This window comes from Triticum urartu, chromosome 5, assembly GCF_003073215.2.
Source record: "Triticum urartu cultivar G1812 chromosome 5, Tu2.1, whole genome shotgun sequence".
In the NCBI taxonomy this organism is placed as follows: domain Eukaryota; kingdom Viridiplantae; phylum Streptophyta; class Magnoliopsida; order Poales; family Poaceae; genus Triticum; species Triticum urartu.
The window spans coordinates 559105958-559128297 of record NC_053026.1 but is presented as its reverse complement, the minus strand read 5'-3'; the positions used below and the strand labels follow the sequence as shown (position 1 = coordinate 559128297).

The 22340-nt window shown below is 44.2% G+C and overlaps 2 protein-coding genes and 1 long non-coding RNA gene across 29 annotated transcripts; 1 reads left to right on the top strand and 2 right to left on the bottom strand.

The window, feature by feature from the left end:
- Nucleotides 1-533: 533 nt before the first annotated feature.
- LOC125510700 (CCG-binding protein 1) lies at nt 534-2156 on the top strand. Its single transcript, XM_048675951.1, has 3 exons — nt 534-835; nt 1370-1443; nt 1597-2156. The coding sequence occupies exons 1-3, from the start codon at nt 604-606 to the stop codon at nt 1918-1920; spliced, it is 630 nt and encodes a 209-aa protein (XP_048531908.1). The 5' UTR covers nt 534-603; the 3' UTR covers nt 1921-2156.
- Nucleotides 2157-2162: 6 nt separating this feature from the next.
- Nucleotides 2163-10162, bottom strand: LOC125510699. Its single transcript, XM_048675950.1, has 9 exons — nt 9716-10162; nt 9331-9411; nt 5122-5169; nt 4723-5040; nt 3782-3953; nt 3461-3680; nt 3118-3242; nt 3001-3045; nt 2163-2895 (listed from the first exon to the last, which is right to left on the bottom strand). The coding sequence occupies exons 1-9, from the start codon at nt 10075-10077 to the stop codon at nt 2773-2775; spliced, it is 1494 nt and encodes a 497-aa protein (XP_048531907.1). The 5' UTR covers nt 10078-10162; the 3' UTR covers nt 2163-2772.
- Nucleotides 10163-13242: 3080 nt separating this feature from the next.
- Nucleotides 13243-20617, bottom strand: LOC125510697. Of its 27 annotated transcripts, none has more exons than XR_007284703.1 (11): nt 20110-20613; nt 19912-20020; nt 19720-19810; nt 18969-19610; nt 17814-17882; nt 16478-17598; nt 16213-16291; nt 14632-15282; nt 14379-14505; nt 13816-13908; nt 13243-13595 (listed from the first exon to the last, which is right to left on the bottom strand). It is a non-coding gene; the product is annotated as an uncharacterized LOC125510697 (long non-coding RNA). The 27 variants fall into 27 exon arrangements; XR_007284713.1 differs by having other exon boundaries at nt 16478-16728; nt 20110-20611; XR_007284714.1 differs by having other exon boundaries at nt 16478-16700; nt 20110-20611.
- Nucleotides 20618-22340: the final 1723 nt, after the last annotated feature.

Here is a 22340-nt window from a genome sequence, read left to right as displayed (position 1 = left end):
CGAGGAGGTGATGCCTTGTGGCGTCCGTCCGACAGCCCGCCATGGGAATCCAAGGGAGCGGTCGTGCTATTAATAGGGCCGGTGATGCGTCACGTCTCTCGTTGGTGATTATCTATGCGCGATGGTGCATGTAAGGGCGGCACGGAGCTTCAAATCCGGTTGTGGTGCGAGGATAAAGAAGATGAAAACTTCCATCTCACGCTGATAGTCGGCGATGGAGCACACTGCAAATCGGGCCTCCACAGTCAACTACGAGGTTTTTGAAGATGACTCCATTAATTTTGAAGATCGCAACGCATGAGATGATTCTGTTAGAATGTCTTTTTTTTACCGATCATCATACTAACGATTATCATGATGATCGGCCATACATGACACATCTGCTAGAGTTGCTCGAAGGATGTGTGTGCTAAAATTATATATTAGGTGGTCATATCGCAAAAGGGGTAAAAATACAATAATATTTCCTGTGACACATAGATCTCAGGTTCAGAACCGATCCTTATCCGTTCTACTCTTCCCCTGTATATAGAAACTTCGAGCCAATGCACTCCCCGCAAACCCACCGAAGTAAAAGCGACGAGACAAGGACCAAACACCAAAATGCTCTCATCCACCGCTCTCCGGCCGCTGTCGCCGGCGACGGCGACGACGCCCGCGTACCCCGCCACCGCCACCTCGGCCACGCCCGGGCGGCGCTCGGTGGCGGTGCGCGTGCTGCGGGACTACGGCTCGATCCCCAAGCGGGAGCCCTTCAGCTCCAGCCGCAGCATCCTCGACGAGTTCTTCAAGCAGGAGAAGCCTCTCGTCCAGCGCACCAAGGACCACATCACAGGTATCCCCTCTAATTCCTCTTTGAGTAGGGCACGAGTTTCTAATTAATTATTTTTCTCTGAATTTCTTAGTGCATGTGAGTGTGATGCGGCTTCCTGTCAAGGTTAAAGCCGGCTAGTAATGGTTTAGTTTAGACTTCTGGCTTAGATCTGGTTTCGGTTCTGTTGCTTGCTTGTTTAGCGTTTCGCGTGTTCATTTAATTTTGAGACCTTACTGTTAAAAGCTTGTTTGGTTTGGTGTAAATTCGAGTGCTAATTTCATGGTGGTAACAAAGCAGTATGTAACAAAGTCAAATATATAGAGTGCTAACGGCGGCAGCTAAATAGTTTCATATTAATTAGTTAGCCTGAGATGTGAATTGTGTCATTTACAGTCAGCGCTCCAATTTAAGTTTTGTGTGTGCGTGCCGATCAGAGTTCTATCAATTGCATTTCATAACAGATTAAGCTGTATAAGAAGTTGCCGACTCTGAATTTGAACAGTGTTAATTGGATCTAAAAGAATTCTAACAGTGGTTCATCTTATCTGGGTACAGATTATTGCACGACCCTTGAAGGCGATGATTGCTGCAGCTGCTGGGATGCCTATTTTGAACTCAACAAACTCGAGGTATGCACCGGCACCGCAGCCAAAATCATCTTTTCATAAATCAACATTACCAAATTCATCATGAGCATGCTGCACTCTCTGCAAGATATTTAGTACCTTTGCGTGCTACTTGCGGCGATCCAATCCAACTAACCACTCTTCTCCATTTCCCAGCAAGAGCTACCGCAAGAAGAAATCTCAAGGATGGTGAAGGACTCGCGGTCAGACCCAAGGTACCTCATAAGCAGCATCCACCACCGGTCAGACCTACGGAAGAAGATGGCCGAGAAAGCTCACAATTCAGCGCCATCAAACTCCCCGGGGCAAACAGCGAAGCCGAGGCCTTTCCCCGTCCCTGATGGGCTGCCGAAAACGCAGGAAGAGATTGACGAGGATGAGGAGGCTCTGATGCCGGAGTCTCCTTACACGAGGCTGCTGAGAAGGATGGGGAGGTTCCCTGACTGGTATACCCCTCGCCCAGACCATGAGACTGACTGAATCACTCCATGGACCAGCCTTGCCTTCCAGATGTACAGCTTGAAGCTCTGTTCTCCTGGCATCGAGCATGGAAGCTTGGATTGCTGTTGCCTGCTTAGTTGTTTTTTGCTGAGTGGTTAAATGGAACTATGTAATAGTGTGTGCTTCTTGTGGTGTCGAGTTCTTCTCTTTAGATTCAGATACCTGCTAATGTATCTCTGTATATATGTGTTTGGGAATAGAGTTCTTGACTACTAGTACTATTGTGTGTGTGTGTGTGTGTGTGTGTGTGTGTGTGTGTGTGTGTGTGTGTTAATTGTTGGCTGATGAATCTGATAAGAGATTTCTTTAATCCCCCACCCCCATCCCCAACCCCCCAAATTTTAGTTCTTCCACACATGTTCCATGTTGCATTTATTTTGTAGCGAACACCTGATGTATTTTCCTCATAGTATGATCTAAACTTTCAAGTGTGAGTTGAAGAGAGTACTCTAATTTTGTTAGGAAGCCAATCCATCCATCCCAAAACCTGCAGCCTGCTGGTAAAACTTGAAGGAAGCGACATGGTTGTTTGGTTTGTGCTCGCTTTGACCTGTAAATCCATTCACATCTAAACAGAAGCAGCAAGTGGTTTCGAATTTGAAAGACAGCCAATCAGATTGTCTCTGGATCCAATTCTGATGAGCAACCACTAACATCTCAAGCCAAACGTCCTTTCCCTTTTGGTGTCTTAGCAACAGAACATACTTGAGCCTACAGCCTGACAAGCTTAACACTAAAGGTCTAAAACATACTGTACAGTACTATGTTCCTTCAGTCACATGAAAGTTCAAAAGGGATTCCATAGCCTTCCACTTGAGCGCCCTACTTAACTTAGTCTTCCCTCGTAGTTGGCACGGCCCGATATTCAAGCACACAATCAGCAGGGCTGAATGGTTTGACTGGTATCTGTGCCCTCGCTCTCTCTTTCTCCACGAAATCCGGATCATCGAGACCCTAAACAAAAATACAACACACAAGCAAAGAACAATCAACCAAGGAACCAACATCATGTTGCTGCAAATGGTACTATGCTGCCGCATAAGAAGTGTCATTCGTTACCTGGGTCTCGTAGAAACGCCTTACCCTTCTTTCCTCCTCTTCCAACTGTACAGACATTGAAGTTAATTATGAACAGAGCAACAAAGTGGGAACAAATAAAGTCATCATTATACGTACGCTTTCGTCGCGGACCGGCAATCCCATATTACCAAACAGAGAACATACACACTGAGAGCTAGCTTTGGCGCCAGTATATGCAGCAGAATTGTTGGGGTGCTTCACATCACAACCATAGCAATGACCTTTATTTATTTTTGGCAAGACTGTCAGTGAACCGCCGAGTAAATCAACAAAGCACAACCACAGGGAATGACTGACAATTAAGAGGGGAAAGAAAAAAAGCATGTGCACGTGGATATTACGTTGCCACAAGGACCAGTTTGAGATATTCCTAATGCGCTCAAGGATAAGTGATGAGATATTTGAAAGATATGTAGGTCAAAAGAAGAGTACACGATACCGTTGTCAGTAGGTTCAACCATGCAGAAACAGCTGACCACCAGTTCTACATATTCTCCCCCCTTGATTTTGACCTCAGCAAAGAAAAGATCTCCGCCACCACAGTTAGAATCATCAGCTCCTTTAGTCTTCATAGTCAAATTGATATGATAGTACCTATGGCCATTGCCCCCAGCAACTGATTTCAAGCACACAACATCTTTGAGTTCATATGCAAGATCCTGAAATTAAGAAACATCAATCTGATCAGCAACCAACTGTTATGCAACCTTGGAGAAAAGAAAAGAAAAATGAGTGCGGGAGAGAGGGGCAGAGATCAAACCCCTGAAAGATGGTGGTAATCATTATGCTTGTCCACCAAAGTTTGAACCAACTGGCGCTTCCAATCACGCCTTTCATCCATTTGTTGCGATTCCAAAAGCTTCTTCCTTGTGCCATCAGGATAGTTAAGAGATAGCCTTACTACCCTTTCCAGTCGAGAAACACCAGTGAACCTAGTTTAAATCAGAGCATTAGCATAAGATTAGTAGTTTTCAGTGAAGAGGAGAATATGGAGTGATATTAAGTACTCCCTCCGTAATGAAATATAAGAGTGTTTAGGTCACTAATAAAAGTAGTGATCTATTAGTGACCTAAACACTTATATTTCTTTACGGAGGGAGTATTATATGTCGACATTAATCAGCTCAACATAGGTTTAGAGTGAACTAGCAGTTTGTGTCTTCGGTAGGATCAAACAGCTTCCAAGTTACCTCTAAGGTAGCTTAGGGGCAGTAATAATCAGCAAAAGCAAGATACAAAACTGAACATTTGCATGCCTATGAGTTCTTGGCGCACTATAAAAAGATATCACCATTGTTTTGTTCACGAGGAAAGGAAGTTGTACCAGACAATCCAAATAAAATTGTACCTACATACAAAGTGGCAGCATAGTATCTATATGCAGTTTGGTAAGCTCAGCTGTGCTTAAGATTTATTCAGTATCTAGACAACTCTCACAAAATATCATAAGAAAATGTTTCTCCCAAAGCACAAAATAATAAATAACGTAGGATGTTTTTTTTTCTGTCAACTCGTTCTATTCCTGATCCATGGATGTATCAATTGTGATTATCTTTCAAGGACTAAATCACATAGGAAAGTCACAAGATCGCCCTGTCTGATTCACAACATCTCCCTGTTTGAACGTAATCAGCTGCAGGTGTACATACAAAACAAGATGAATAAACCAATGAAGTCTAGAATGAAGTTCAGGAAGGTTACATTGTTGGATCCTGATGTTCCTTTAGATAAAGGTCGATAGCATTGTAAGCATCCTGTAAGCTCTGAAATGGCCCACCCACATGAGGATTTGTATGGAAAGAACCCTTCAGGTCGACCCTGGTGAAAAATATGATTCCCCAATCAAACTGGGCCAATGTCCAAATAGGTGATGATGAAAGACAGCACCAAGGCTGAGCCTGCATCTGCACAGAGGACGAGGAAGTCGCAGTGGATGATTCCTGCAATGTTATAGTGTTGAGCAAGTCCTTCGAGGATGAGAGGTCCTGTCCATGCCATAAATCTACTTTCTTCCGCTTCCTGTTGCAAAACACTGACTTCACTGCCAAGCCCTAGTAATAGAAAATCAATAAATTCAAAGTGAAAGTGGGGCATATTCACCAAGGTGGTGTTTGTGAGCATGCAGGCGCATGATCCTCCGCCTCGCAGCTGAATGGAAACAAGCAGGCAAGGTCAGCACAACAACAAATGGTTTTGGGGGATGACTGAATAATTCATATTAACATTGCGCAAAGGCCAAGTAAATAGATAAAAAATCCTTATAAAAACTTATAGAGATGCCAGAAATATACAGGTAGCTTCTAATCTACCAGAGAGAAATCCAATCATAACTCTGTACGAGAACCCCCTAGGCGCCCAATGTGACGCCCCCGATTTAATCGTACACTGATCATACACGCAAACGTGTACGATCAAGATCAGGGACTCACGGGAAGATATCACAACACAACTCTACAAATAAAATAAGTCATACAAGCATCATATTACAAGCCAGGGGCCTCGAGGGCTCGAATACAAGAGCTCGATCATAGACGAGTCAGCGGAAGCAACAATATCTGAGTACAGACATAAGTTAAACAAGTTTGCCTTAAGAAGGCTAGCACAAACTGGGATACAGATCGAAAGAGGCGCAGGCCTCCTGCCTGGGATCCTCCTAACTACTCCTGGTCGTCGTCAGCGGGCAGCACGTAGTAGTAGGCACCTCCGGTGTAGTAGGAGTCGTCGTCGACGGTGGCGTCTGGATCCTGGGCTCCAACATCTGGTTGCGACAACCAGGTAGAAGGGACAGGGGGAAAAGAGGGAGAAAGCAACCGTGAGTACTCATCCAAAGTACTCGCAAGCAAGTAGCTACACTACATATGCATGGGTAAATGTGTAAAGGGCCATATCGGTGGACTGAACTGCAGAAAGCCAGAATAAGAGGGGGATAGCTAATCCTGTCGAAGACTACGCTTCTGGCCACCTCCATCTTGCAGCATGTAGAAGAGAGTAGACTGAAGTCCTCCAAGTAACATCGCATAGCATAACCCTAACCGCTGATCCTCCCCTCGTCGCCCTGTGAGAGAGCGATCACCTGTTGTATCTGGCACTTGGAAGGGTGTGTTTTATTAAGTATCCGGTTCTAGTTGTCATAAGGTCAAGGTACAACTCCAAGTCGTCCTGTTACCGAAGATCACGGCTATTTGAATAGATTAACTTCCCTGCAGGGGTGCACCACATAACCCAACACGCTCGATCCCATTTGGCCGGACACACTTTTCTAGGTCATGCCCGGCCTCGGAAGATCAACACGTCGCAGCCCTACCTAGGCACAATAGAGAGGTCAGCACGCCGGTCTAAATCCTATGGCGCAGGGGTCTGGGCCCATCGCCCTTTGCACACCTGCACGTTGCGAACGCGGCCGGAAGCAGACCTAGCCTAGTGGCGTTCCAGTCCAATCCGGCGCGCGCCGCTCAGTTGCTGACGTCACGAAGGCTTCGGCTGATACCACGACGTCGAGTGCCCATAACTGTCCCCGCGTAGATGGTTAGTGCGTATAAGCCAGTGGCCAAACTCAGATCAAATACCAAGATCTCGTTAAACGTGTTAAGTATCCGCGAACGCCGACCAGGGCCAGGCCCACCTCTCTCCTAGGTGGTCTCAACCTGCCCTGTCGCTTCGCCACAAAGATCCACACAGGGGGCCGTCGGGAAAGTATGTCCTTCCAGCCCCCAATTCGTGAATCAACTGCGGTACTCCTTGAGCCAACCCGACTTTGGTCATCACATGTATCATGTATAAAGTATATAGTATATATCCGTGATCACCTCCCGAGTGATCACGGCCCGATAGTATAGCATGGCAGACGGACAAGAATGTAGGGCCACTGATGGAACACTAGCATCCTATACTAAGCAGTAGGATAGCAGGTAATGGTAACAACAGTAGTAGCAAGGACAGGCTATGCATCAGGATAGGAATAACGGAAAGCAGTAACATGCTACACTATTCTAATGCAAGCAGTATAGAGAAGAGTAGGCGATATCTGGTGATCAAAGGGGGGGCTTGCCTGGTTGCTCTGGCAAGTAGGAGGGGTCGTCAACACCGTAGTCGAACTGGGCAGTAGCAGCGTCGGTCTCGGTGTCTAGCGGAAGAAGAGGGGGGGAAGAAACAATGAATATAATGCAAACAGAGGCATAACGATGCATGGCAAGACAAGTAACGGTGCTAGGGGTGCCCTAACGCGATATTAGGTGATACCGCTGAAGGGGGATAACATCCGGGAAAGTATCCCCGGTGTTTCGCGTTTTCGGACAGACGAACCGGAGGGGGAAAGTTGCGTGTTCGCTATGCTAGGGATGCGTGGCGGATGAACGGGCTGCGTATTCGAATTCGTCTCGTCGTTCTGAGCAACTTTCATGTACAAAGTTTTTTCATCCGAGCTACGGTTTATTTTATATTATTTTTCAAAGTTTTAATTTAATTTTAGAATTATCAGAATTAATTTAATTAGGAAATGCCATTATGATGTCAGCATGACATCAGGGTGATGTCAGCAGTCAATAGTCAGTTGACTTGGTCAATCTGACGCATGGGTCCCACTGTCATTGTCTAACTAACTAATTGTTTAGTTAGATTAATTTGCAGGTTAATTAGGTTTATTAGTTAGTTAACAGAATTAATTAAGTTAACTAATTAAGTTAACTAATTAAGTTAATTAATTAATTATTTATTTTATTTATTTAATCATTACTTTTTAATTATTTTTAATTTAATTTAATTTTTTTTATTAAATTAAACGTTCTGGGCCATGGGCCCCACATGTCATTGGCCCCTGGCCTTAGCAGGCACAGGGTGCCGCGGGCGGGTTACGGGCGCTAGCGCCAAGCGCCCAACGGGGCGAGCCCGGGCGCACCAGCGACGGCCGACAGGGCGCCGGACTTGCCCGCGGGGAGGGGTGGTCGGCGCGAGCCCGGACCGGAGCAGGGCGAGAGGAACGGGAGCGTGCGTGCGCGGAGGCAGCAGCAGCGGCGGAGGCGGGGCGGGAGCTAGCGCGAGCGGGGAGCGCGGGCGCGCCGGTGGTCAAAAGTAGCAGCGTGGCAGTGGCTGCAGGGGGCGGTGGCGGCGTTGAGAGAAGCGGGTTGCGGTGGCGCGCGACCGGACGGAGCAGGACGGGGGCGGCCTCGGCCCGGAAAGGCGATGCAGGGGCGCGACGGGCGAGGTTAGGCGCGCGGGCCGCGGCCAGGGGAAAGGCGAGCGCGTGTGCGGGCGGCGACGGGTGTGCGCGTGCTCACCGCAAGCACGAGCACCGGGCGGCGCGAGTGGCCGCGGGGGCGGGCGCGCGCGAGCTGGGCACGACCAGTGCGGGGCGACCGCAGGCAGGGTCGGGCAGACGTGCGCGTGGCGACGGAGAGAGGCGCGCCGAGCGGGGTAGCAAGGAGAGGAGGGGGTCTCACGTCGGGGAGCAGGGTTCGTGGCAACGGGGGTCGGGGTGGTGGTCGGAGACGATGGCATCGACGTAGACGAGGCAGACCGACGAGGGAGCGCTCCGGGGTGGAGCTTCGGCGGCGGCGACGTTCGGTCGTGAGGCGGCGGTTGGAGCCGCGAGCCCCGATCCGATCTGGATCGGGAGGAGGGGGCGCGTCATGGGGAGGGGAGTGGGGGGGAGCGAGTGGGGATGGGGATTAGGGTTTCTGGGGTGTGGGGTGGCCTATAGGCCAGGGGGCGGCCGGCTGGGCCATGGCCCAGTTGGGCCAAGGGGTCCAGTGGGGGGGGGGGCTCTTTTGTTTTAGTTTAGTTTTCTGTTAGTTTGTTTTTTTTCTATTTTTTTTCTTTTCTTTTTTTCTGTTTTATTAAATTTCGGTGTTTATGAAAAACCCAAGTTGCACCTAAAATATTTTTAATACTTATGCCACTACCGCAATTAACTTGGCACCTAATATAAAATCATTTGTAATTGTTTATTATTTTATAATCTTTTAACTAATTGTTTTTGCTACTATTTTATTCATTTTGAGTATTTACATATTTTATACAAGTGTGGTTTCTCCACCATAATTACCTACGCATTATTTGGCACAACCAGAACATTTTAGTTTTATTATTTGAAAACTTTTATTGTTTGCCTAATTTTGAATTTGAATTTGAATCGGTTTCGAACTAACTGGAGATTAGCAACTATAAACAAGGTCACATGGCATCATTAGCAGAGGATCACTGTAGCTTAATTATCCGGACGTCACATCCAATCAAGCATACACCGATAAACAAATCAATTGGGTATCAAGTAGACTAGGAATAAATAACACAGAGGAGGCGTAGTGGTCATACGGCTGATCACAGGTTGCTTCATAGTGGAGATGCTGGAGTTCTGAAACAGGCATCTGTGAAGATGCAGTGCCTCCCTCATATCTGAAGTGGAACAAGCAGGTTCAGTTAGCAGAAGAACGATTAATATTTCTTGGGAGATGGATAACATCTTAGGAGATGGATTTACATATTATCATCGTGCTATGGCCAGCCAAAAAAGCGGGCAGATCTGTCATCATCTACTGGGGCCTTACAACATGGATAGAAATACAGAGGGATCTATGCGACAACCATCCAGCCGCGCTTCCCAAAGCAATCAATCCCCATATATCGATTCGCAAAACAACTCGATTTCGAGTAGATCGCAAAAAGAAAACTGACGATGAAGGCATCGGGAGGGGCATACCGAGACAGATCACAGCAGGAGGCGACGAGCAAGTGGACACTGGCCGCGTGGATGAGTTGGTCCATGCTTTCAAATGGTTCGCCAGGAATATCATGGTCCGTCAAGAAGCTCCCGTCCATATCTACGTCCACAAAGATCACTGGCCCGTCGTCCGAGCTAGAACGAGCTGCGGTGAGTGGCCCATTCGAATCGACTGAAATAATCTCTCGCCCGTTGATGATGGGAACATCAAAGTGCAGTACGCGGTGGCGCGGAAGGTGACGGCCGCCGACGCCGAGACTGGTTGGCACGGGGTTGGCGACGGGGGATCCGAGCCCGCGGCCGCGGCCGCGGCCGAGGCTGCCTGGAGGACGGGGTGGCATGGTGTCGGCTGGGATTAGGGAAACCCTAGATGAGAGGAGAGGGAAAGAAAAAGAAAACAAGCGGAATGTGCGCTTGGGTCCCTCTTCTTCTTCTTTTTTCTTTGATTTGAGGGGGTTCCTTTTTTTTTCTGAGTGAATGAGTTATAGAAGAACACTTTGCTTGTTATGGGCCGTGAACGTCGTAGGGCCCATTTCTTTTCGGGTTGGAACATCTCTGGCACATACCGCAACCGGCTGTCCCCCAAAACTCATTGACGGCATCCCGGAATTATTTTAATAAAAAATATTGTATCCCAAAAATAATTTTTGCAAGAGGCAAAATGTATTGGAGTTCAAACATAGCATGTTCAATCATCTGACTGGAACTTGCCTTTTAAAATTATGAGTGATGCTAGTGACTATGATGTTGGTGTTGTTTTAGGACAAAGAATTGATAAGAAATTGAATGTCATCCATTATGCTAGTAAAACTCTAGACAGTACCCAAAAAAATTATGCTACTACTGAGAAATAATTTTTAGTAGTTGTATTTGCATGTGATAAATTCAGATATTATATAGTTGGTTCTAAAGTAATTGTTCACACTGATCATGCTGCTATTAAATATCTTATGAAAAAATGCAAAACTTAGACTAATTAGGTGGATTTTTTTGCTAGAAGAATTTTATTTGCATATCTCTACTCCTAACTAGTAGAGTGCCCGTGCGTTGCCACGGGCTCTTAAAATAGTTTGCAAAAGTTACATGTTAAATTTCATATGTACAAACAATATAACACAAACACAATTATTGAATAATTGAAGTCCAATTTTGTAATGTAAATTGATAACAAAACTAAAGATTAACAACATGTCCATGTAACAAACTGAGCGATGTTCGAACTAAACATCTGTTACAAAACTATCAATATCTAGATGATGCGCTTAAGAAATTCTTTCACAATATCTGGAAAGTTTTCTTTAGCTTCATTCCCACGACGTTTTAGCAAGTATAGTAAAAACTGCTTCCTCAACTCATACCCATTCTGCACAAACAAATATATATAGTTAGTATGAGAAGTTCACGCCAAAGGTTTTAAAACATGTAACGGACAATACTCACCGTGCAAACCGGCTTGACCAATTCTTTACCGTTCCACCAGAGCATAAAATGAAAAACAAAATAGGCAAACACATTCCTTCAATTTTTTAAATTAATAAATAAAAAATATAGTGATAACAAAAATAAAAAAAATCTTATGAATTCATTACCATCTATACTTGTTGGAATACTAAACGGAAATAAACATTGCCATTTAGATATATCGGAATTCCAACCAGACAGCTTTATTTTGAGTGCTTTTTTGAAATCCCTTGCAAAACTTTTTAATTTTAGTGCATGCCTCAAATTTTTATCCTCTGACGATTGTGATGTTTGAATAGGGTCCATAATATATAGACGACGTGCCTCTTTGTCGATGACGTACAAGATGTATCAGCCGATGAATGCATAGGGAAGATAAATCTACAAGTGGAGCTATTAGAAACAACAATAAACCATGATAACAATAGACAAAATACTTTACTTACCATGTTGCACGATGGGATGCATCGGCAACTACCTTTTTACCCTTGAAGCGCTCTTCTTTTCTTTCTTTCTTGATTCTCCCAACTAAAAATTGTTTATCGAAGTGATATGTGAATTGATAAATTTACGACCATACTAAAATATTAATAGCTAAAAACATATTTATCAAAGAACATTTCTAGAACACATTCGACATGAACGTTGTCATGTCTGATAGATTATGAACAAACACAATGATTACTTCTCACCAAATCCCACTTATATTTTAGAATGTGGTTGAAATTATAGCTTTATAGAAGAAAAACTTATCAGAAATGTGCTACAAAAATAACATCTTGTGTTTAAACCCATAGAAATGAAGATCCTTAATAAGGCCATAAGAAGACATGTAGAAAGCAACATAGTACTCCCTCCGGTCCTTTTACTCGCATATAAGATTTGTCTAAAGTCAAACTTTGTAAAGTTTACCAACTTTATAGAAAATACAAAAAAATTACAATATGGAATCAATATCATTAGATGCACATCACGAGTTCAATTTTTATAATGTATAACTTTAGTATTGCATAAGATGCTATTTTTTCATATAAATATGATCAAAAATATTCTAAATATCTCGATATTAAGGGTGTCAGTTATATGTCAGACTATGAAAATTTCATGCAAAGTTGATTTATGAGGGTTGTTGGGTCTTTAGTCGGATGGTTGTTGTTTATCCTCTACCCCTGACCTCTTCCTCCTACTGAACCGCCAACTACAACCGGTTGATCCACCCATCGCCACCACCCCCGACCGCGTTGCTTCCCTGCCCTCCCCTGTCGCCACCCTCGACTATCCCTGTGGACCACCCCGGTAACCAGATTTTTTCAGCAAGCCATCGCACCACCACCCACACCTGTCAACCCTCTTCCGCCTTCGACTATGACGCCACTGCTCGAGCAACGTTGGATCTTCATCGAATGGTTGTTGTTTGTCTTCTACCTTGGGCTTCTTCCTCCTTAACAGCCAGCCACCGCCCGCCGATCCGCTAGCCGCGACCGCCACCCCCGACTAACCCTCTGAACCAGCCTAGCGGCCAGATTTTTCCGATGAACCACCGCACCCCTATGAACCTTCTTCCTCGCCTCCGACTATGACGCCACTCCTCACTACCGCCTAGCGACCAGATTTTTTTGGTGAACCACCGCACCCCTACAAACCTTCTTCCTCGCCTCCGACTATGACGCCACTCCTCACTACCGCTCGAAGTGTCATCCTTGTCTCCTACGAGGGCTCAGCCTCGCAGTGCCATCGACGCCTTCGGCATCGCCATTGCATCTCGTAGTGCCATCAACGACTTCGGCCTCAGGTTGCACTTGTGTTCTCCCAAAAATCAACTTGCAAAGATTCAAAATTCAATTGACTCATGAGTAGCTCGTGCACAATACTAATCATGTATAACTTGTTACCTTTAGATACTCACATGGACATCACATTTCTCCCATTGCCCGTGCGTTGCAACAGGAGCAGACTTATTCTGATGATTTAATAGTGATCCTATCCTCATGGACATAAGACGGAACTTAAATCTATCTGCCCCTAATACAATGTTGGCATCACCGTACCCGACTCGCAATCTCTTCTATCCACACCCCCATTCAACCAGAATGGTAAAAGTCAATTTCAAACATAAACATTAAACTAAATTAACTAAACTGTTCTTGATATTGACCTAAAATAAGAAGCCGAAAAATCAAACTTCCTTTTGAACAAGAGCTGTTGTACAAAAGGTTTACCTAGCTAACCATGAATTTATAAGAGAGTATGAAATCAGTCGACAATAATCCTCAAGAAGCACCTCCACCCTGTCCTTCTCCCTCTTTCCATATGTATCCTCTTTCACCCCTCTTCTCTCCTCTCTCATCCATCCCCTTCCTTTTCACATCCATCCGTGCTCTGCAACCTTCTTCCTTGCCTAAACAAAAACAGATAATAAAATGTTAAGGTAAAAAGCACATCAACGTGGAGTCCTGCAGCTGAAAAACGTTATGTAATAAAAATAGATGCATGTAACATTAAAAAATGCAGACACCAATAGAGCAAGCATCCGAGTAACTAATAGGTTGTTGTATCAACTACTTGCATGTATACATGAAATAAATTTCTAGGAAAGGAATGCAGGTTGTGGAGCTTACCGTTATTGTCCTATCAGCAAAACCAGGACAAAACCATTTGTTCCCTGGATCAAATGCTACAGATCGCACCCATCTCAAGTGACCACTAATGACCTGTATTACGGAAATAGAAAATGTATTTTATCATTTAGTGAAAACTAAGATGTTCTCATAGTATAATTCCAAGAAAATATGCAAAAGAATCTAGAAGATTTAACTATTTAAACCAGTACATAAAAGCTCAAAGTAGGGTTATTACAATTGCATGCATGATCAAACTAAATCTTATTTTCTAATTGAAATATGACATTGGTATTTCGAGAACTTATCTAAGGTGCCAAACCTTATAGTTACAACAAAATAAATTGGAAGGTCGCACTTGAAAATTGTGCAACAAACAAAATACTCCGATGGAGCATGCCATGGAGGTTTAGGCTACTGGCGCAGATGTTAAGAATTTGAAAGACATATCAAGACATGAGCAATTTAAAATAACAACCAGAAGTGCACATTACGTCCTAAAAGTACAATGTCCCAAAGTACAATGATCAGACCACCATAGAAGGAAATGTAAGTGATAAAACCTGTGAGATGACCAGGAAAACAAGAACGGAAGACCAAATCTTGCAAATACAATTAATTAAATCTCGCTCCTGTCCTTGCGGTGACACATGGCTTGCTACTCGGCCTTGGCTCCCAATATACTATACTCTGCAGGAATTACATATAAAAACAATATTTCAGAGAACTAAGAATGAAACTCTAAATTCCGATTAAACTAATCATTTTTGACTATACATGATAATAGCATGACTAACTGAAGCTCATACATCTTACATGTGAAGATAACAGCATTAGCTACCATCATGCTGCTCCATTTCCTTGCACACCACCACCATACGTGATAATAGGATCATCCATCTGCTAGATTATTTTTTTGAGAATCTAAAAGCTATCCAATAACCTCCATTGATTCTTTTAGCATTACGATGTAGCCCACCTTGCACAACACCATCATGGTCCAAAGAGTGAAACTGAAACATATGGTCTGGTTTCATGTGAACCTAAACTACTATGATGGAACAATGAACACAAAGGAAACGTCAAAATAGAATTATTTTTTAAATATTTTTCTGATGAATGATCCGAGTGATAAGAGACCCAAAGCAACATAAACACACCACTATTATCCTTCTGAGATATGGATGTTGAGGAATCAAAAGGTTTATCAGGAAAATACTATATTTTTTCAAAAAATATATTTGAACTAAGAAATCTTCTCTTATAAAGGGAGAATTATTTTAACAAAGTTAACATTCATATGTACAGCCAAGCGCTAATTTTTTATTGGTATATTGTTTCAGTTCACCAAAAACCAAATTTATCCTTAAGATATCTTGAATGAAATTACTGGGGGGGCATTCATTAGATGGATATGGAGATACCATAGTTCGAGAAATTCTGAAACATAATAGATAATCCAAATACCTGTAAAGCAAACAAAGAGTAAACAAGGTATTAATCATTACTCAAGTTTATTTTACAATGTACGTGCACACACGTCAAGACCAGCACATCCATATAATTTAGCATGCTAATGGCTTTCAAACTTCAAGCAGAAGGTATCCGGCTACTTCGTGAGTTGACCGTATAATATAATCAACCTGTGTATGAGTGAAATCAGTCTGTCTATTTGTTCCGGTGAGATGCCCATGTGCCTACCCATCTCAATCATGTTTTCCAAAATAAAGGCACCATCTTGATCACAACGAAATTTACTTCTACTTGGTCATGTTAGTCATATGTTGTTGGACGTAGTCAGTAATCAGTTGAGCCTGAAAAGCAGTCGCTAACCAATCAAGCACTGTAAGGGCTGATGGGCCTTTCTTCTATCATAAGACTAACTTTCTTCTATGAAGCTGATAGGCGTTTCAATTTTTATGGTGTACTCTTGAAGATCTAATAGCTAGATATGTTCTCAAGAAATAAGATGAAGCTAAGATGCTACTACATGACTAATTATACCCACCACCAAAGTAACAATAGTAAGAATCAAGCTGCTACTAAGAGTTTAATTGCAAACGTACGACAATTTGTGTTTGGGTCACTCTTATTTGTGAGCCTTTTTTCCTGGTAAATTTTTGACGTCTGTTGCTCCAGTCCAAGGTGACATCCTCCCATGACGAACTTAGGTTTGCTGTGTGGCTAAGTCGTCAGAGATGTCTTGTTCAACGACCGGCAGCCACACATGAGGGCGTTCTTGGGGATCAGGAACTTGTCATCCTCTCATGATCACGAGGTATGCCAGTTCATAGTAGTATTGCCAGAACCAGGATTCTAAGTAATTTTTAAAAAATGGAACACAACTCAATCTTGTCGACAGTCTAGAGTTTTCAGAAGAAAGCACAATATCCTTACCTAAACAATGTACCGCAAAATGCCATCTCTCAAGGTGTAGATCTACCTGCTTTCCGGCAACCATTTTCCTCCTTTCACACTGCACCAAAATTTAAGACTCGCTTAGATTCAGATCACATAAAATAAAGCCGGTGGGAATAGCTGGGAGTGGGAGGTGGGAGGGAGGACGAAAAAAACGGTGTTGGTGGGACGAAATTTAACCGGTGAGCGGAGACTACCAACTAAGACATTAGGAGTACAGATGACTGGATGACGGCTACCTCACCTTCGCCATGGCGCCCCCTCTGCTTCACACCGTACTTTCCCATGAACTGCCAAGGATGAGTCCCCTGCCAACCACCCTGCTCTCCGCCCTGATCCCCCCTCGTGTTCATGTCCATCCACCACGGCCATCAAGGGGGTCGAGGCGTGCGCCACCCATAACGCCCCCAGCCAAGAAGGTAGATCTGATATCTCTTGAGCCATTGTCATAGTGTCTGTTATTAAGTCTTGAAGCAACCAACCAGTACATTTACCCTTATGTCATAACCAAGAAAATGTACGACTTGATGAAAAATGCATGAACCACTCGCTCATGCAATTTGCTGTAAATCAATCTCTAATGAAATGCAATTTGCCATATTTTCTGAAGTAGGGAAATAATTTCACGCATACAACAGACCAATCCCAACCCCGTCCCTCTCACTCTCGGCCCTCACCCTTATCACAAAATCCACTAACTATTGTTCTAAATAAGCCAGTGATTGATGCCACCGTGGCAACACAGCAGCAAGGGACAAGGGCGGCAACAGCCTTCCTATCTTAATGCTAGTCACCCGAGGCTCTACGATCCCTTACCATCAAAATCCTTCATTGCACAATCTCGAAGAAAGTAGCTTATTGGAAACAAAGAGGAAAAGTTAGAGCTTCCATCCAGAGGAATGAGAGCACAAAATATTTCCATGGCTCTGCCTCTCAAAGGTTTAGGAAAAATAAAACTCAAACCCTCGTTCCAAATGGAGTCGAGTTCTCTAACCACACCAAAAAAAATAACGCAACACACTGACTTTTACAAGGATACACTATTAAGAGTCATAGTACACCTATAGGGTTTCGTTTGGAGGGGATTTATAGTCTGGGGTAAAATTCACAGGCCGGACGCACTAATGAAATTGAGGTGGGTAATTAATAGGGTGTTCCCTATTTAGCGCGGCAGGCACCAGTTATAGCCACAGAAGCATCATCTTATACATGTATGTAACACAGCCTAGCTAGTCAAACAAAGAGATTGTAGCTTACTCAACAGATAATTCCTTCAAGACAGGAAGAGGATAGAAGCTTAACTCCAGTTGTTTATGAGAAATATAATATGCTCTTAGATATGCAACTTTAGAATATTTAGAAGACCTGCAGTTTATTAATTATCACTACATCACAACCATTGCAAATGGTGGCATGCCACTTGAAGTTCTCTGAAAATTCGCATGATTACTTGGCTCTCTTGTGACTTGGCAAGATTACAAAGCTTTGTGTGAAAATTTCAGGACATCATTGAATGAGAGAGGGCATGTCTTACATATTAGTAACTTCTGTGTTGAAATTGTGAGTTATCATGCAAGTACCTGAAGCAGGATATCCGCAATTGTAAACATCATGACATATTTAAACCTCTCGACCTTCCGTTTTCATGTCTGCATAGGCACTAAGGACCAAGTCATACTTGTTTCAATTGAAGGGACAACTTTAAAACATTTCTTCTCTGCCTTGGTGAACATCATGACATCTTTAAACCAAAGAAAATGCATGATAATGTAGAGAACTGAACATGGACAGTTGGAAAAAAGAACCTCACTAATTCAGATTGACTACAATCAGTCCAAAAGTCAGATTTCAGACCAAGGCAAACCAGGAGAAGTGATACTACCATATTAGGTAATTGACCACATACGACACTATACATCAATGAATCGGGATCATCACAGCATGTAATAACAAAAAACTAATGGCATGGCCTCCCTTATAAATCACACCAAGATGAAAAATAGTTACAAGCAGGGTCTAATAGTTTATTGGAGAGAGGAAAGGTAGCAGTTCCATTTATCCTTAGAAGACGATCAATTAGAAATTATGCACAAACAAATCACTTATTATACTATTTGACTCTGACTTCTATAACATGTATGAATCTGCTTTAAAATCTTTTCTAAATTGGCCCGACTTACACCAGAATGAGCTACACAAATGATGTGATGAATGTGCTATTAGTGATACCTGGCAGGAGGCAATCATTAGTCGAAAGATGGGAAAGTGTCACATGTATACTAACAGATATTGTGTATATTTCCTTGTTTGAATATTCCCGCTCCACTCTAAATATGTTTGAATGAATTATGCGGCAAGCTACTAAAGGAAAACAATACTTATCTCTTTGGGCTTACTCTCCTTGAGCCATTGATTTCTCATTTTGTCAAAAAAAATCTTGATCTAATCCCACTTCCCTAAGCACATATAACAATTCTGGTCTATTTTTACTCTAGCCCATTTATGCAATCCACCAAAGATGTTGAATAGAACCTTTAGTCTGCCAATCCATGAATGATGTGTGTAGAAAGGGTGGTGCACTGGTTTTGTGAAAAAAAACTTCCGGTCACAATTTACTAAAATCTGAATGAGTAAATCAAATCATGTACCACAGATTCTTTAGTTTTTCAAACTTCCTATACAAAATTAGATCGATGGATATCATAATTCAGTATACTTCTTAAGTAATCAATCACCTGAGGATAGAGCCTCTCCAACCGGTAGTAGTAAGACTCTTTGTTGATGGACACTATTCTACAACATTCTTCATCTTCTTAGTAAAAGCCTTCAGGCCATCGATCCAGTTGTAGCCGACGCCGTCACTGAGCTGCATTCCTTCTGCCTACACAAGATACAATGTGAAGGGGAACATTGCAGTTGCAGAAAGCATTAGTTCAGAACGCAGCCGATGTGCAGGCGACCGAGGGCCCCTACTCCATGGCATCGACCACCGCTCCTTGGCCACGACCACCGCGTCAGACCGCTCCGGCTGGGTTCTGCTTCATGTTCAACGTCGTCCTCCAACAGTGGGCGCACACACGCAGGCCATGAAGGATGGGAGGCGACGGCGACGACTTGAGCAGGAGGATGGAGACAATACGAGCAGGAGGACGGAAACAGCCATATGGAGGCGATCAGAACATTTGCACACAAAAAAGTGAAGGGCCAGAAAGTGTGCAAAACTGGGTGAAAAGCAATGAAAACAAATAGAGTAGTACTGTAAAGGGAAGGGGGCAATTGGCGACAGCCAGGAAGCAGGGACCGTGCGGTGCATAGTCGTGGTCGGGCTGGAGCGCGGGTCCTCGTCCTCCTCTGCGTCACCGTCGTCTTCTCGCCTACTATTTGAAATCAGAAAAAACGCAAATCAATCACACACAAATCGACAAACCAGGATAGAAAAAGAATATTTGAACAGAGTCGTCTTTCAGCATACATAATGGTGCTTACTTGTGCTTGGACTCAACCTGCATACATGAGTGAGTGCAGCGCTCAACAACCAAGGAGAAGGACAGGAACAACATCTGGAGAGAGCTATCTTCTACATAAACAGCCATATGGAGGTGGTCAAAACGTTTGCACACACAAAAGCAATGAAACTAAATATTAGTTCTTTGAAGGAGAGGGAGAGGGAGGAGCTACCCAAGCAAAGGGAAGGGCAGGCAGGAAGCAGGGGCCTTTGTGTAGTGCGTCGTAGTGGTCGTGCTCGAGCTCGGGGCCTCGTCATCTTTGGCGTCATCGTCATCCTTGCCTGCTATTTGGAATCGTAAAAAACGCAAATCGATCGCACACAAATCAACGGGGTGAATCGAAAGAGGAAAGGCGAGAGGTGGATCGAACCTTGGGAGTCAACGCCGGCGGTGGCTGTAGGGAGCTGGATACCGAGGTTGGTCAGGCGAGAACAAATCCGGCGCCCGCGTCCTTGGAGGTCGAGGAAACGGAGGCGCACCGACGTTCGTCGCCGCCGCGCTCGTCCCGACCGGTGGCTGCAGCAGGGTGCGCCATCCCGTTCCCCGATTCGACGACCTGTTGGACTCGTCGCTGGCGAATCCTGCAGTGCGAATCCCGTGCCGCACCTCCAGCGCAGTCCCCACAGGCACGAGCTAGGGTTACGGCCGCGAGGAGGGAAATTTCGTGGGTTTGACGCGTCCGCGAGGGAGAGAAGGAGAGGGGAGGAGGAGATCCGACGGTGGGGTAGACGGTGGAGGATGGGAGGTCGCCGGTGGGCTGAGGGAGGGGCGCGCATAGGCAGCATGGGCGGCCGGGATGGATCCGGACGCGGTCTGGGCGTACTGGTGGATCTGGCGTGCGATCCGGCGGCAGCGGAGTCAGATCTGTGTGAACGAGGGATCGATCCCAGTTGTTTTCGATAGGATGACGAAAATAAACCGGAATGCGATGACGAAAAAAAACCGGCGGTGGGAGTATGACGAAAAAAAACCAGCGAAAATTGACCAGACGACTATTCACCAAGTCGTTCATTAGGAGTAGAGATGTCTGAGTTGGTAGAATTGAGTCCACGGTTTATTTTCATCCGGTTTATTTTTGTCTCACATCCCATCAACGTATCTCCTTACGTTGATTTTTTTTACCGTCACAATAAAAACTTACCTAATATTTTCAAAGTTTCCTAACTAGACAAATTATAAACGGGCAGGAACTAACAGCACGTTACCAATCAATAAAATTTAAATTCATGACAATCAATTTCAAATCCTAATTTTCAAACTTACCTAACTAGGCACGTCACAAACAGGCAGGTATTGATATCACGTTACCAAACAATAAAGCCTTATTTTCATGAAAATCAATTTAAAATCCTAACTTTCCTAACGCATCGATTGTTACCTTTCCTAATCTCTACTCTTAGTACATCGTTCGTTCGTACCCAACGTACCATCGATCGAAGGCATCCCCGCTACCAATTTTTTTACCGCTTCTTTGACGCTCGTCGGTTCGTCCCTGCCCGCACACCCATACATGGGCCAAGCCCTGCAAAAGAATGAGATCCAACCCACGTCTTTGTGTCAACAAAAGCACGACATGCTAGGGTTAGCAGCCACCAGCCACACCCGCCACTCGATCGGCTCCTCCGGGGGCACCATCATGCTCTCGCGCACGGCACTGGCCGTTGTCCTCAATGCCCTCTAACACCCGCCAATGCACCACTGGCCCACATCGCTTTTGCTGCCTCTCCTTAGGCTGGTCATAATGGGAAGTATCATATACTAGTATCATGCATATGATACTAGTGTATGATACTACATCCATAGTACATAGTATCATAGGTGGTCTTATTTATTGTCATGCACGACACATAGTAGTATCACATTTATTATGTTATGGTATCTACCTATGTTACTATAACCATCTCTCTTCTTTAATTGCTTGCCACATAAGCATGTTTGCGAGTCCTAAGTGCATGATACTAATATGTTACCCCCACTATGACCAGCCTTATCGACACCTCCTCGCCGGTCTTCCTCATCCTCCGTCCTCCGTCGTCGCGCAGCACATCATTGCCATGGACTCAAACTTCTGATGCTACGGGGAAGCTGGATCGAATCCCACCCCGAGGGTTCGACCTTCTCGACATGAGGCTGCGGTGAGTTGTAGAACTCCCCGGCGACAAGCCCAACAGCGTTGTACTTTGCCCGCACAAGCACCATTGGGTCAACATCGATGCCAGTGGCTGCGGCCATGCTATAGGAAATTCCATGTCATGATGCATATAAATTGGATCCGTAGGTGGATTAGGATAATAGGGTTCAGACGATGATTTATTTTCTATGCTTCCCCTATGTTGGGTTCGGTTTTGCATTATTCAGTTTTGCTAATCTGTGTTTCTGCAATGTACCTTGCATTTTTTAGTATACTGATTTCAAAAATTAAATCATTTTCTATTGATCAGATTCATTAAGCTCCAACCGAGCAAGAAGTTTCAGTCCACCTATACTCATGGCCTCCCCTTCTGGTTTGGTAACTCACGTGCCCATTTTGTCTTGAAGATAGCATAAACTAATCTTTTATCAGGCCACAAATGCCATGCCCTAGCACTGCCAAAATCCTTT